We start from the raw sequence: 13,688 nt of genomic DNA, 5'->3' as shown, positions 1-13,688 counted from the left end.
CAGTCATAATGTTCTGTTCTTCACCCTCTTCCAACAACACAAGACTCTACATATGGACATTACCAGATGGTCAACACTGAAATCAGATTGATTATATTCTTTGCAGCCAAAGATGGATAAGCTCTATACAGTCAGCAAAAACAAGACTGGGAGCTGACTATAGCTTAGATCATGAATTCCTTATTGCCAAATTCAGCCTTAAATTGAAGAAAGTAGGGAAAACCACTGAACCATTCAGGTATGACCTAAATCAAATCTGTAACGATTATACAGTGGAAGTGACAAATAGATTCAAGGGATTAGATCTGATAGAGTACCTGAAGAATTAGGGACAGAGGTTCATGACATTGTACAGGAGACAGGGAGCAAGACCATCCCCAAGAAAAAGAAATGCAAAAAAGCAAAATGGTTGCCTGAGGAGGCCTTAGAAGTAGCTGTAAAAAGAAGAGAAACAAAAGGCAAAGGAGAAAAGGAAAGACATACCCATTTGAATGCAGAGTTCCAAAGAATGGCAGGGAGAGATAAGAAAGCCTTCCTCACTGATCAATGCAAAGAAATACAGGAAAACAATGGAATGGAAAAAACTAGAGGTCTCTTCAAGAAAATTAGAGATACCAAGGGAACATTTCATGCAAAGATGGGCACAATAAAGGAAAGAAATGGTATGGACCTAACAGAAACAGGACATTAAGAAGAGGTGGCAAGAATACACAGAACTATACAAAAAAGATCTTCATGACACACATAATCACAATGGTGTGATCACTCACCTAGAACCAGACATCCTGGAATATGAAGTCAAGTGGCCTTAGGAAGCATCACTACAAACAAAGCTAGTGGAGGTGATGGAATTTCAGTTGAGCTATTTCAAATCCTAAAAGATGATGCTGTGAAAGTACTGCACTCAATATGCCAGCAAATTTGGAAAACAGCAGTGGCCCCTGGAAAAAGTCAGTTTTCATTCCAGTCCCAAAGGAAGGCAATGCCAAATCACAACAAACTGTGGAAAGTTCTTAAAGATACGGGAATGCCAGATCACCTGACCTGCCTCCTGAGAAATGTGTAGGCAGGTCAAGAAGCAACAATCAGAACTGGACATGGAACAACAGACTGGTTCCAAATCGGGAAAGGAGTACGTCGAGGCTGTATATTGTCACCCTACTTGTTTAACTTATATGCAGAGTACATCATGAATAATGCCAGGCTGGATGAAGCACAAGCTGGAATCAAGATTGGCAGGAGAAATATCAATAATCTCAGATATGCAGATAACACCACCCTATGGCAGAAAGTGAAGAGGAACTGAAGAGCCTCTTGATGAAAGTGAGTGTAGGGAACTAGGTTTAAAGAAGGTTGAGAAGTGCTTGCAAACGAGACTCTCAACCAGGGCTGAACATTCTTGCAAACGAGATGTTCTGCCCAGTGTAGGGAACTAGGTTTAAAGAAGGTTGAGAAGTGCTTGCAAACGAGACTCTCAACCAGGGCTGAACATTCTTGCAAACGAGATGTTCTGCCCAGTGTAGGGAACTAGGTTTAAGAAAGATTGAGAAGTGCTTGCAAACGAGACTCTCAATCAGGGCTGAGCATTCTTGCAAATGAGATGTTCAGCTAAAAATCCTGTTTGTTCCCATGGGAAAAGAACATTGCTTGCACACAAGGATGTTTCTCTGATTCCTCAAAAGGAACAGACCCTGGGACAAAACGGATTCTAAGTTGATAAGGAAGTTCCCCAAAACAAAGTCTTAGCTGCAGTAAATAAGCCAAGGTAAAGGTTATCTCGCCCTGCGCCTGCGCACTGTATAGTCTCTGAATCATAGTGCTTGTCAGCTTGCCCTGTAGGGTGTTGTGCAAGGGATAGAAAATTAAGCAGCTGTAAGAAGCAAGTGTTAAAATATAAAGATTTAAACCACTCTGCAGTGTTGGTGTTTCATTCCGTCGCCGGCATCTGGCGCCCAACGTGGGGCTCGACGGAACCGAAAGGGTAAGCACCCCGGGGCAAAAGGCTAAAAGGGGGACTTTCGGGAAATAGAGAAAAAGAGAAAATAATAAAAATCCGAAAGGGTAAACACCCCGGAGCAAAAGGCTGAAAGGGGGACTTTCGAGAAAAAGAGAAAATAATAAAAATCCGAAAGGGTAAACACCCCGGAGCAAAAGGCTGAAAGGGGGACTTTCGAGAAAAAGAGAAAATAATAAAAATCCGAAAGGGTAAACACCCCGGAGCGAAACGCTGAAAGGGGGACTTTCGAGAAAAAAAGAAAAAATTCCTCTTGTTTTAACAGGCTTAGGATCAATAGCAGATGTGTGGAAAAGCACTTCTCAACCTTCTTTAAACCTAGTTCCCTACAGAGAGGAGAGTGAAAAACCTGGCTTTAAACTCAACATTCAGAAAACTAAGATCATGGCATCTGTTCCCATCCTTCCATGGCAAATAGATGGGGAAACAGTGGAAACTGGCTGACTTTATTTTCTTCAGCCCCAAAATCACTTCAGATGGTGACTGCAGCCATGAAATTAAAAGACGCTTACTCCTTGGAAGGAAAGTTATGACCAACCTAGACAGCATATTGAAAAGCAGAGATATTACTTTGCCAACAAAGGTCCATCTAGTCAAAGCTATGGTTTTTCCAGTGGTCATGTATGGATGTGATAGTTGGACTATAAAGAAAGCTGAGCGCTGAAGAATTGATGGTTTTGAACTGTGGTGTTGGAGAAGACTCCTGAGAGTCCATTGGATTGTAAGGAGATCCAACCAGTCTATCCTAAAGGAGGTCAGTCCTGGGTGTTCACTGGAAGGACTGATGTTGAAGCTGAAACTCCAATACTTTTGCCACCTCATGTGAAGTGTTGACTCACTGGAAAAGACCCTGATGCTGGGAGGGATTTGGGGCAGGAGGAGAAGGGGACGACAGAAGATGAGATTGCTCGACGGCATCACCGACTTGATGGACATGGGTTTGGGTGGACTCTGGGAGTTGGTGATGGACAGGGAGGTGCCGGGAGCCAGCACGGGTCACCCCACCCATGACAAGGTCATGTCGAAGAGAACTGTTAAGTAAGGCTTCAGGACTCAAGGGGCTCCCTAGACCAGCTCGAGCATCTACCCCAAAACCAGAATCTGTCTGTCTTACTATTTCATGACTTTCACCAACTCCTCTGACATTAACAGGGGACTATCCCCAACCGCCTTTCTCTGGAGAAAATCAACTTGGGGCTCTAGCTAATAAGTCTCCTGGACATGAGAGGAATGTTTCAAATCAAATCCTCTGTTAGCATTCTAGCTTGCTTGGTAGGTTTATCCAGACTCTTGCAGCTACGCATATGATTATTCGCAGCCTCTCAACTGTGAGAGGCACAGGAAGCCTAAAACATAGAGCCTTTCAAAGAGTTAAAAGTTATTAGAGTAGTGCTGGTGTAGGATTTCATTATTGGGCCAATGCTTGTTGCTAAGTTCCCATATCTCTTATCCACTGTGCACCTGGGAGTGCATTGGTTAACATAGTTGGAATGTAAGAAAAACAAGTGTAGCCTTGAATTAACCACATCAGACCTTTGAGTTAATTGGTTCTTTCTTTCTTGTAGCTCATTGCACCTTTGCTCTGTGAGAAATGTAACTCTGTTTAGCATTTTCTGAGGCTGACATAGATTAGAAATAAAAAGAAAACACACTTTGAGGAAAAATAAGTTTTCTGGTTGCATAGCCTTTATCAAAAGAGGGTCATATAATGTTGACAGGCCTCCAAGGCCAGAAGATAATGTACACAACATTGTTTGTGGGAAAGGTATGCAGAAAAAATCCTGGTTTCGATAAGGGAAAAACTGCTGGAATGTTGGGGCTGACTCTGTATGACCTTGCATCTTTCATTTCCCTCTATGTACAAGTTAAGGTATAAAAGTCCCTTTTGAAAATAAAGTGAAGGGCCTTGCTCGAAAAAGCTTGGTCACCCCATGTCTCTTTTTTTCTTTCTTTCTCTTTCTTACTCTCTTTTTCAGGCTGATCCTTTGGAGCATAGAGGCACTCTGCGTTCACTTATCTGTCTGGGTTTCTAAGTCCTGAAGGGGAAGGTGTTCTGTGTCTTCACTCCCTCGGGAGACTGGGAGGGCATCTGTGGCCTACGTGAACAGAGCAAGCTCCTTGTCTTGGGGCTTTATTGGCTTTCTGTGTAAACCAGGGAATATCAGCCTCTTTCTCTCCTCTACTCCTCTCTCATTCATTCATTCATTCGCCAACGCCGTTTCTCCTTTGGGTTCCCCTGGATCCCGCGGCGGCTGGACCCCGGCAGGGAGGCCTGGCATGCTGCAGTTCCTGGGGTTGCAAAGAGTCAGACACGACTGAGCGACTGACTGAACTGACCGAAACAAAGACCCAGATCCTATAAAAGTGATGTAAACCACCTCTTTACTGTACTCCTCACTTAGGACCCCCACACTCCTCTCCGGGTGTGTACCTCTGCCTTTCCTCTGACATAAATAAATAAACTGTTTCTTTGTGTGCTCTCCCATACACCGTACTCTGTCTCTAGTAATAAACTTTGTACCTGTTTTGCAGTTTTTGCCTCCTTGAAACATTCTTGGTGTCAGACCGGGTAAGAATCAGGGAACTTCAGTTCTAGCCTCTGGCCCCTGGTGGACTGGTGGCTAGGCTTAATCCCTGGAAAGGGAAATAAGATCCTGCTTCAAGACTATTGTCTCTCTGAATAAGAGACTCTGCTTTCCAATGTGTGGGTGCAGGGTGTGGGTTCGATCCTTGGTCAGGGAACTGAGGTTCCACTTGCCATGGAATGTGACCAAAGTTAGAAGAAAAAAAAAAAGTAAACAGTGTGGTTCAAATATAGCTGGTTGGATTTTCCTTTTCTCTACATATTAAGTGTGTATGTATGCATGTGTGCATGCTCAGTCCCTCAGTCACATCAGACTCTTGGTGACCCCACAGACTGTAGCCTGCTAGGTTCCTCCGTCCATGAGACTTCCCAGGCAAGAATACTAGAGTGGGTTGCCATTTCCTTTTCCAGGGGATCTTCCTGACCCAGGGATTGATCCCACATCTCCTGGGTCTCCTACACTATAGGTGGATTATTTACCACTGAACTTTCACATAGGATTGATCTTTATATATATTTTATATACTATATAAATGAGGAGATTTATTATCAGAATTGTCTTAGGTGATTACGGAGGCTGAAAAATCCTGCAATCTGCTGTCTGCAAGCTGGAGACCTGGGGAAGCTGGTAGTGTAATTCAGTTCAAGTCTGAAGTCCTGAGAATCAGGAATGCCAATGGCCTCTTCCCCCCCACAGCCCCCCGCTCCACCCCGGCCCCTTTTTAGTATAAAACACCTCTAGTTCCATTCTTATAGCAAGATTCAGTTTTGGTGTACCTAGTATTCCTGTTATTTAGATACTAAGATCAGATCCAGGAGTGCTTTAAGAGGGCATTTGGCAAAGGGGTAAAGAAAAATTAAGACAACATGGGAACCTAACTCTAGAAAGTGTTACAAAAGGGGAAGCATAAAAGAATTACATGGAAACTAAAAATGTGATATTTCACAACTTCTTATTTTAACGATACTTGAATCTTCCTCTTTTTAATAATTTTAGAAACATTTTACCATTTTAACTATAATATTTTTAAACATATAGAAAATAATGAAAAATTTCCATCTTCTAAATTATTCAATATTAATTTTTACCATATATTTTTGTTTTAAAGAAATAGAATGTTAAGAGTATAGCTAAAGCCCCATTCAATTTTCTCCCTTCCTCAGGGATAACCACTATTTTGCAGTTGATGTCTATTATTCTTTTAAGTATTTTTTCTTTTACTACATTTGTGTATGTGTGCGTATTGATAGGGCTTCCATGGTGGCTCAGATGGTAAAGAATCTGTCTGCAACGTGGGAGACTCAGGTTTGATCTGTGAGTCAGAAAGATCCCCTGAAGGAGAGAATGGCAACCCACTCCAGTATTCTTACCTGGAGAATTCCATGGACAGTGGAATCTGGAAAGTTCATGGGGTCAGAGAGAGTCAGACACGACTGAGTGACTAACACACACATGTATCGATATATATATGTGTGTATGTAATAAAAGTATCATTTAGTCTCTTAAAATTTTACATAAATACTATCATTGTATATATACTTTTGCTGACTATGTAACTCAACATTAAATTCTGGAAAAATAAAGATTCTATCATTTTAACTGATGTAATACTTTTCCATTATTTGCCCATAAATCCAAAATTTTATCATTACCCTACTAAAGAGCACCAAAGAATTGATGCTTTTGAACTGTAATGTTGGAGCAGACTCCTGAGAGTCCCTTGGACTGCAAGGAGATCCAACCAGTCCATTCTGAAGATCAGCCCTGGGATTTCTTTGGAAGGAATGATGCTAAAGCTGAAACTCCAGTACTTTGGCCACCTCATGCAAAGAGTTGACTCATTGGAAAAGATTCTGATGCTGGGAGGGATTGGGGGCAGGAGGAGAAGGGGACGACAGAGGATGAGATGGCTGGATGGCATCATCAACTCGATGGACATGAGTCTGAGTGAACTCCGGGAGTTGGTGATGGACAGGGAGGCCTGGCGTGCTGTGATTCATGGGGTCACAAAGAGTCAGACATGATGAGCGACTGAACTGAACTGAAGAGCAGTTAGTTTTTTCTCACTTGTTCACTATTTAAAAATCCTGCCCCAATTAGTGTTTTTGTACATGTCTCCCTGGCATATGACTTAAAGTGTTGTTTTTTTTTTTATCCAAAGCTCACATAGAAGGGGAATTCCTCTTATGTTATGGAGCTCATGCTGCTGCTGCTGCTAAGTTGCTTCAGTTGTGTACAACTCTGTGTGACCCCATAGACAGCAGCCCACCAGGCTCCCCCGTCCCTGGGATTCTCCAGGCAAGAACACTGGAGTGGGTTGCCATTTCCTTCTCCAATGGGTGAAAGTGAAAAGTGAAAGTGAAGTCGCCCAGTCAGGTCTGACTCTTAGCGACCCCATGGAGTGCAACCTACCAGGCTCCTCCGTCCATGGGATTTTCCAGGCAAGAGTACTGGAGTGGGGTGCCATCGCCTTCTCCAATGGAGCTCATGAGTCTTCCGCTTTTTTTTTCCATGAGTTTTCAACTTAACTAGGCAATGCTGAGTTGCACATTCCTAGCAAGAACTCATATGCATTTCTATTTTAGCACATCCACATCAACACTTGGTGTTATTGGACTCTAAAATTTTAGATAATGTATTGCTGATAAAATCATATCATTTTAATTTGCATTTCAGTGATTACCTGTAAAGCTAAGATTGCTTCATGTGGATTTTGCCATTTGATTTTCCTCTTTCTACAGCCTTTTATCTTTGTTTTTTCTTATTGATCTTTATATATTCTGGATATAAATTCTTTGTCAATTACTTATGTTGCAAGTAACTCTACAGATAGGAAATGGCATCTCAGTAATAAACTAAGTTCCCTATATTCTTTGGATATTGGAATTTTTTTAAAAAAAGCCCTGGATTCTTTTTTTTTTAATACACTACTTTTTAAGAGCAGTTTTAGGTTCACAGCAAAAACGAGCAGAATATGCAGAGCTCCCAATACTTCTGCTTTCCCCCACCCCCGCCCCACCCATAGCTTCCACCATTGTCAATACCCTCCACCAGAGTGATGCATTTGTTACAACTGATGTTCCCACACTGACACATTATCACAAGTATCTTGCTTATATAAGGGTTCACTCTTGATGTTGTACATTCCATGGGTTTTGACAAATGTATGACATGTATCCACTATTATAATATCATACAGGGTAGTTTCACCACCCTAAAAATCATTTCTGTTCTGCTATTCATCTCTCTTTTCCCCCTAACCCTTGATAATCCCTGATCTTTTCACTAGCTTTGCCTTTTCCAGAATATCCTAGAATTGGAATTATAATGGTATGTAGCTTTTTCAGATTAGCTTCTTCCACCTGGTACTATACATTCTGTTTCCTCCATGTCTTTTTATAGTTTTCTAGTGCATCACTTTTCAGTGTAAGCAATCTATTGAAGAACATCCTGATTACTTACAAGTTCCGCCAGTTATGATTAAAGCTAAGATTAATAGCCATGTGCATTTTTTTAATGGACCTAAGTTTTCCGCTCCTTGGGTAAATATCAAAGAGAGTGATTGCTGGATTATATGGTAAGAATATGTTTAGTTTTGTAAGAAATCATCAAACTATCTTCCTTCTAGCTTCCACTTACTCCGTTCCAAAGCTGCACCCACGGTTTTAGGTATTCAGTATCATTCCACTTGCATTACCCAGATCTGTATCAGTTATCTATTGGTGCATAACAAATTACCACAAAATTTAGTGGCTTAAAGTAGTGAACATCATTTCACAGTCTCTGTGGGTCAGGAATTTTGGGTGTCTTAGCTGGGGCTTCCCAGGTGGCTCTAGTGGTAAAGAACTTGCCTGCCAATGCAGGAGACATGAAAGACTCAGGTTCAATCCCTGGGTCGGGAAGACCCCTGGAGTAGGAAATGGCAACCCTCTCCATATTCTTGCCTGGAAAATTACATGGATAGAGGAGCCTGGCAGGCTACAATCCATGGGGTTGCAAAGAGTCAGTCACGACTGAGCACATGGAGCAGGTTATAACCTGCGGTCTCTCTCTCAATGGGGCTAGAGGATCCACTCCCCAAATGGCTTCTTCATACAACTGTTAGCAAGAAGTCTCAGTTCCTCTGTGGCTCTTGGTAGAAGGTCTCAGTTCCTTAGGTTAGGGACTTTTTCGTGAGATTTCTTTAGTGTCCTCAGATTATGAGAACTGGCTTCTTTCAGAGTGAGCAATCCAAGAGACAGTGCAAGGAATTCAAAATGTCTTGTGACCCAGTTTAGGAAGTCAGACACCATGATTTCTTTGGCTCTATTCTATATGTGAGAAGCAAGTCACTAAATATAACCCACAATCAAGAGGGAGGGAATTAAACTCCACCACTGGAACAGAGGAGTACTGAAGAACACGTAGATCTAGTTTAAGACTACCACACTACTTGTCAGCTGAACAAAATGAGAGGCCAGCTATAAAAGCATTATATTCCGTGTTTCTTATGTATCATCTACTTTTTCGAATTCGCCACAGAAGTAATTTTTAAACTGTAGATTCTGGCATCGATAAGCCATGAAATTAGCACATAACATCTCTGAAATCCGGAGAGCAGAGAAGCAACAGAAAACAGAGGGCTGACAGTTTTTTAATTCCAGATATCCCTTTTAATCTATGTTTTAACTGTCCCATAAACCTATGTATAACTGTTTAATAGAAGAGGAATAGATTATATGAAATTGTTTAATTGTAAATAATACCTAATTTACCACAGTTCAGTTCAGTTCAGTTCAGTCACTCAGTCGAGTCCGACTCTTTGCGACCCCATGAATCACAGCACGCCAGGCCTCCCTGTCCAACACCATCTCCCAGAGTTCACTCAGACTCACATCCATCAAGTCCGTGATGCCATCCAGCCATCTCATCCTCTGTCGTCCCCTTCTCCTCCTGCCCCCAATCCCTCGCAGCATCAGGGTCTTTTCCAATGAGTCAACTCTTCCCATGACATGGCCAAAGTACTGGAGCTTCAGCTTTGGCATCATTCCTTCCAAAGAAATCCCAGGGCCGATCTCCTTCAGAATGGACTGGTTGGATCTCCTTGCAGTCTAAAGGACTCTCAAGAGTCTTCTCCAACACCACAGTTCAAAAGCATCAATTCTTTGGCACTCAGCCTTCTTCACAGTCCAACTCTCACATCCATACATGACCACAGGAAAAACCATAGCCTTGACTAGACCAACCTTAGTTGGCAAAGTAATGTCTCTGCTTTTGAATATGCTGTCTAGCTTGGTCATGACTTTTCTTCCAAGGAGTAAGCGTCTTTTAATTTCATGGCTGCAGTCACCATCTGCAGTGATTTTGGAGCCCCAAAAAAGTAAAGTCTGACACTGTTTCCACTGTTTCCCCATCTATAGATCTATTCATTCGATACATTTATGGTTGTTTTAAAATTTGTATTTGTTTTTAATTTTTTTTTTAATATCACTCCTGAAATGACAGGAAATCATTTTTTTTTTTTTAATGTAAGTGCATTTCTTTGAACCCAGCTAACATATTGGCTCCCTTGATTTTTTTCTGAATGCACCTTTGGCTAAAACAGGCAACTGCTGTTACTCAGGCTTTGTAAATGGGCAAATTAACATCTGGGTCTTCACTTAAATTTTATAGAAAGACTAGGAAGAAACAGGAACAGAGGCTTGAAACTTCAGCCCAGTGACACGGAAGCCATAAAAATGGAGGAAATCCGTGAACATATGACATAAAACGAACCTATCTACCAAACACAAATAGAGAACAGATATGTGGTCACCAAGGGGGGCAGGGGGAGGAATGGATCAGGAGTTTGGGGTTAGCAGATGCAAACTGCTATTTTATATAGAATGGATAAACAGCAAGGTCCTACTGTTTAACACATGGAGCTACATTTAATATCCTGTGATAAATCATAATGGGAAAGAACATGTACAATGGAATCACTTTGCTGTATAGCAGAAATTAACACAGCACTATAAAAATCAGGAGTAGTGATGGTGTACTCTAGTTGGGAGAGGGGTGGCTGAAAAAAAGTAAGCCTTACTGAAAAAAAGCGAACTTTCCAAATTCTCCCTACACACTTCACAAACAGTGCTAACCATTAAGGAATGTTTCTGTCTTATTAAGTCTGGTGATTTTTCCTAAGACTAACATGTTTTGTCTCCCTTACAGGGAACACAAAAAGGTAAAGATGCTTCAAGTTACTGATTAGGAGGTGGAATTTGGATTCTGACAGTCTGGCTTTGAGGCTAGTTCACCAGTGATGAGACCTCGGGCAAATTACACATTTCTTATCAGGAAAAAGGGAGAGAATCGGTAGAACCTATCTTCTGGCTTTCCCCCCCCACCCCCCATTTATTTTTTACTGAAGGGTAATTTCTTTCCTAAAAGATGATGCTATTAAAGTGCTGCACTCAATATGCCAGCAAATTTGGAAAACTCAGCAGTGGCCACAGGACTGGAAAAGGTCAGTTTTCATTCCAATCCCAAAGAAAGGCAATGCCAAACAATGATCAAACTACCACACAATCGCACTCATCTCACATGATAGCAAAGTAATGCTCAAACTTCTCCAACTAAGGTTTCAACAGTACGTCAACCAAGAACTTCCAGATGTTCAAGCTGGGTTTAGAAAAGGCAGGGGAACCAGAGATCAAATTGTCAACATCCACTGGATCATCAAAAAAGCAAGAGAGTTCCAGAAAAACATCTACTTCTGTTTTATTGACTATGCCAAAGCCTTTGATTGTGTGGATCACAACAAACTGGAAAATTCTTAAAGAGCTGAGAATGCCAGATCACCTGACCTGCCTTCTGAGAAATCTGTATGCAGGTCAAGAAGCAATAGTTAGAACTAGGCATGGAACAACAGACTGGTTCCAAGTCATGAAAGGAGTACGTCAAGGCTGTATATTGTCATCCTATTTATTTAACTTATATGCAGAGTACATCATGAAAAATGCCAGGCTGGATGAAGCACAAGCTGGAATCAAGATTGCTGGGAGAAATATCAATAATCTCAGATATGCAGATGACACCACCCTTATGGCAAAAAGCGAAGAGGAACTGAAGAGCCTCTTGATGAAAGGAGAGGAGAGTGAGAAAGCTGGCTTAAAACTCAACATTCAGAAAACTAAGATCATAGCATCTGGTCCCGTCATTTCATGGCAAATAGACAATGGAAACAGTGGCTGACTTTATTTTCTTGGGCTCCAAAATCACTGCAGATGGTGACTGTAGCCATGAAATTAAAAGACGCTTACTCCTTGGAAGAAAAGCTATGCCCAACCTAGACAGCATATTAAAAAGTAGAGACATTACTTTGCGAAAAAAAAGTCCATCTAATCAGAGCTGCGGTTTTTCCAGTAGTCATATATGGATGTGAGAGTTGGGACTATAAAGAAAGCTGAGCGTCGAAGAATTGATGCTTTTGAACTATGGCGTTGGAGAAGACTCCTGAGAGTTCTTTGGACTGCAAGGAGATCCAACCAGTCCACCCTAAAGGAAATCAGTCCTGAGTATTCATTGGAAGGACTGATGATGAAGCGAGACTCCAATACTTTGGCACCTGATTCGAATAACTGACTCATTGGGAAAGACCCTGTTGCTGGTAAAGATTGAAGGCAAGAGGAGAAGGGGATGACAGAGGATGAGATGTTTGGATGGCATCACCTACTCGATGAACATGAGTTTGAGCATGCTCTGGGAGTTGGTGATGGACAGGGAAGCCTGGCGTGCTGCAGTCACGGGGTCGCAAAAACTCGGACACGGCTGAGCTACTGAACTGAGCTGAATTGCTTTACAGTGCTGTTGTGGTTTCTGCCATACATCAACGTCAGTCATAACTATATGTACCCCCTCCCTCTTGAACGTCCCTCTGCCTCCGTCACCCCCACCCCCACCCCATTCCACCCCTTGTAGGTTGTGATGCAGTGTTCTGGCTTGTTTTGATGGTTAGATGAGACAGAAAGGGCAAAAGCACTTGGCACATAGATGTTAGCTAAGTTTTTAGCTTTTTAAAAGAAACTGAGAAGTAGGATTGTTGAACTCAAAAAGCTCTCCTTCCCCTTATAAAATCCATATAAACTTTTGAAGAATTTAAATAAAAGCAAATGAGGTGGGGGTAGGAGGACTCTTCCTACCCCAACAGAACTGTCCCGCTTCACCGCTGAAATCATTTTCTCAAACACCCTCTACGCCGCAGATTACACGCTCTCGGCCGACCTGAGTGGGATGGGGCGGGGAGCGGGAGTGAGAAGCCGGCGGCCGCATTTATCATCCCGGGACCTGGAACCCAGCCGCACGCTTGGCCGGGGGCGGGGACGCGGGCGTGGTAAGGAGGCATCCGGGCGGGAGGCCACAGGCTAGGCTAGAGAGGCAGCTCTACTCGCAGTTCCGGGTCCCGGGGATTAGGCGGGCCGAGCGGCGCGCAGGCTCCCCCTCCAGCCCCCAGGCTCCGCCTCCTCCTTCTCCAGAGCTCCTCCGGGGCGCAGCGGGTGGCCGCAGGGTCGCAATTGTGGCCGCCCGAGCAATGAGAGCCGCCGGCCCGAGCGCGCGCCCGGCGCTGGCGCTGCTGCTACTGCTGGCCGGAGCCGAGGTGTCGGCCGCCGCCGCGCCCCCTGCCCCGCCGCTCTTCAATGTGAGCCTGGACGCGTCTCCCCAGCTGCGCTGGCTGCCGGTGCTGCAGCACTACGACCGGGACTTCTTGCGCTCCGCGATGGCCCATATCATCCAGTGAGCGCCGGCGAGGGGGCGCGGGCGCGGGTGGGAGTGTGGGAAAGCCCAGACACGTGCTGCCCAAACACTCTCCAATCCCCGGGCGTCTGGAGTGGCAGCGGGTAGGGCCGCCTAGAACTGGCATTGGCCACTGCTCCAGGCCGGCAGCGTCGGGGTTGGGGGGTGACCCGGCGCAGCTGGTTTGACTTTCAGGTCCGGTGTCACCAATGGCACCCTCGTCCACCAGCCATTCTGGATCAAGGTAGCGAGTGGATTGTCACCCGGGCTGTCGCCCCGGCTGCTCAGCTACAGTAGGGAACGCACCCCCACGCACTCCTAGCAGGCCTCGAGGGACC

At 43.7% G+C, this 13,688-nt stretch overlaps 1 protein-coding gene and 1 long non-coding RNA gene across 2 annotated transcripts in view; one reads left to right on the top strand and one right to left on the bottom strand.

The window, feature by feature from the left end:
• Nucleotides 1-3,678: 3,678 nt before the first annotated feature.
• The window catches only part of LOC138442651 (uncharacterized), a 10,485-nt gene continuing 475 nt past the window's right edge, over nt 3,679-13,688 (bottom strand). Inside the window, exons 2-3 of the long non-coding RNA XR_011257804.1 lie at nt 4,536-4,648; nt 3,679-4,303 (exon numbers count right to left, since the gene is read on the bottom strand). This is a non-coding gene — a long non-coding RNA (uncharacterized lncRNA). The remainder of the gene's footprint in view (nt 4,304-4,535; nt 4,649-13,688) is intronic.
• The window catches only part of NAAA (N-acylethanolamine acid amidase), a 26,658-nt gene continuing 25,894 nt past the window's right edge, over nt 12,925-13,688 (top strand). Inside the window, exon 1 of the mRNA XM_069594392.1 lies at nt 12,925-13,350. Within this exon, the coding sequence (XP_069450493.1) occupies nt 13,148-13,350 (203 nt within the window). The 5' untranslated portion in view covers nt 12,925-13,147. The remainder of the gene's footprint in view (nt 13,351-13,688) is intronic.

Source organism: Ovis canadensis, chromosome 6, assembly GCF_042477335.2.
Source record: "Ovis canadensis isolate MfBH-ARS-UI-01 breed Bighorn chromosome 6, ARS-UI_OviCan_v2, whole genome shotgun sequence".
Lineage (NCBI taxonomy): Eukaryota > Metazoa > Chordata > Mammalia > Artiodactyla > Bovidae > Ovis > Ovis canadensis.
Note: the sequence above shows the minus strand (reverse complement) of the source record. Positions and strands in the feature narration are given on the sequence as shown.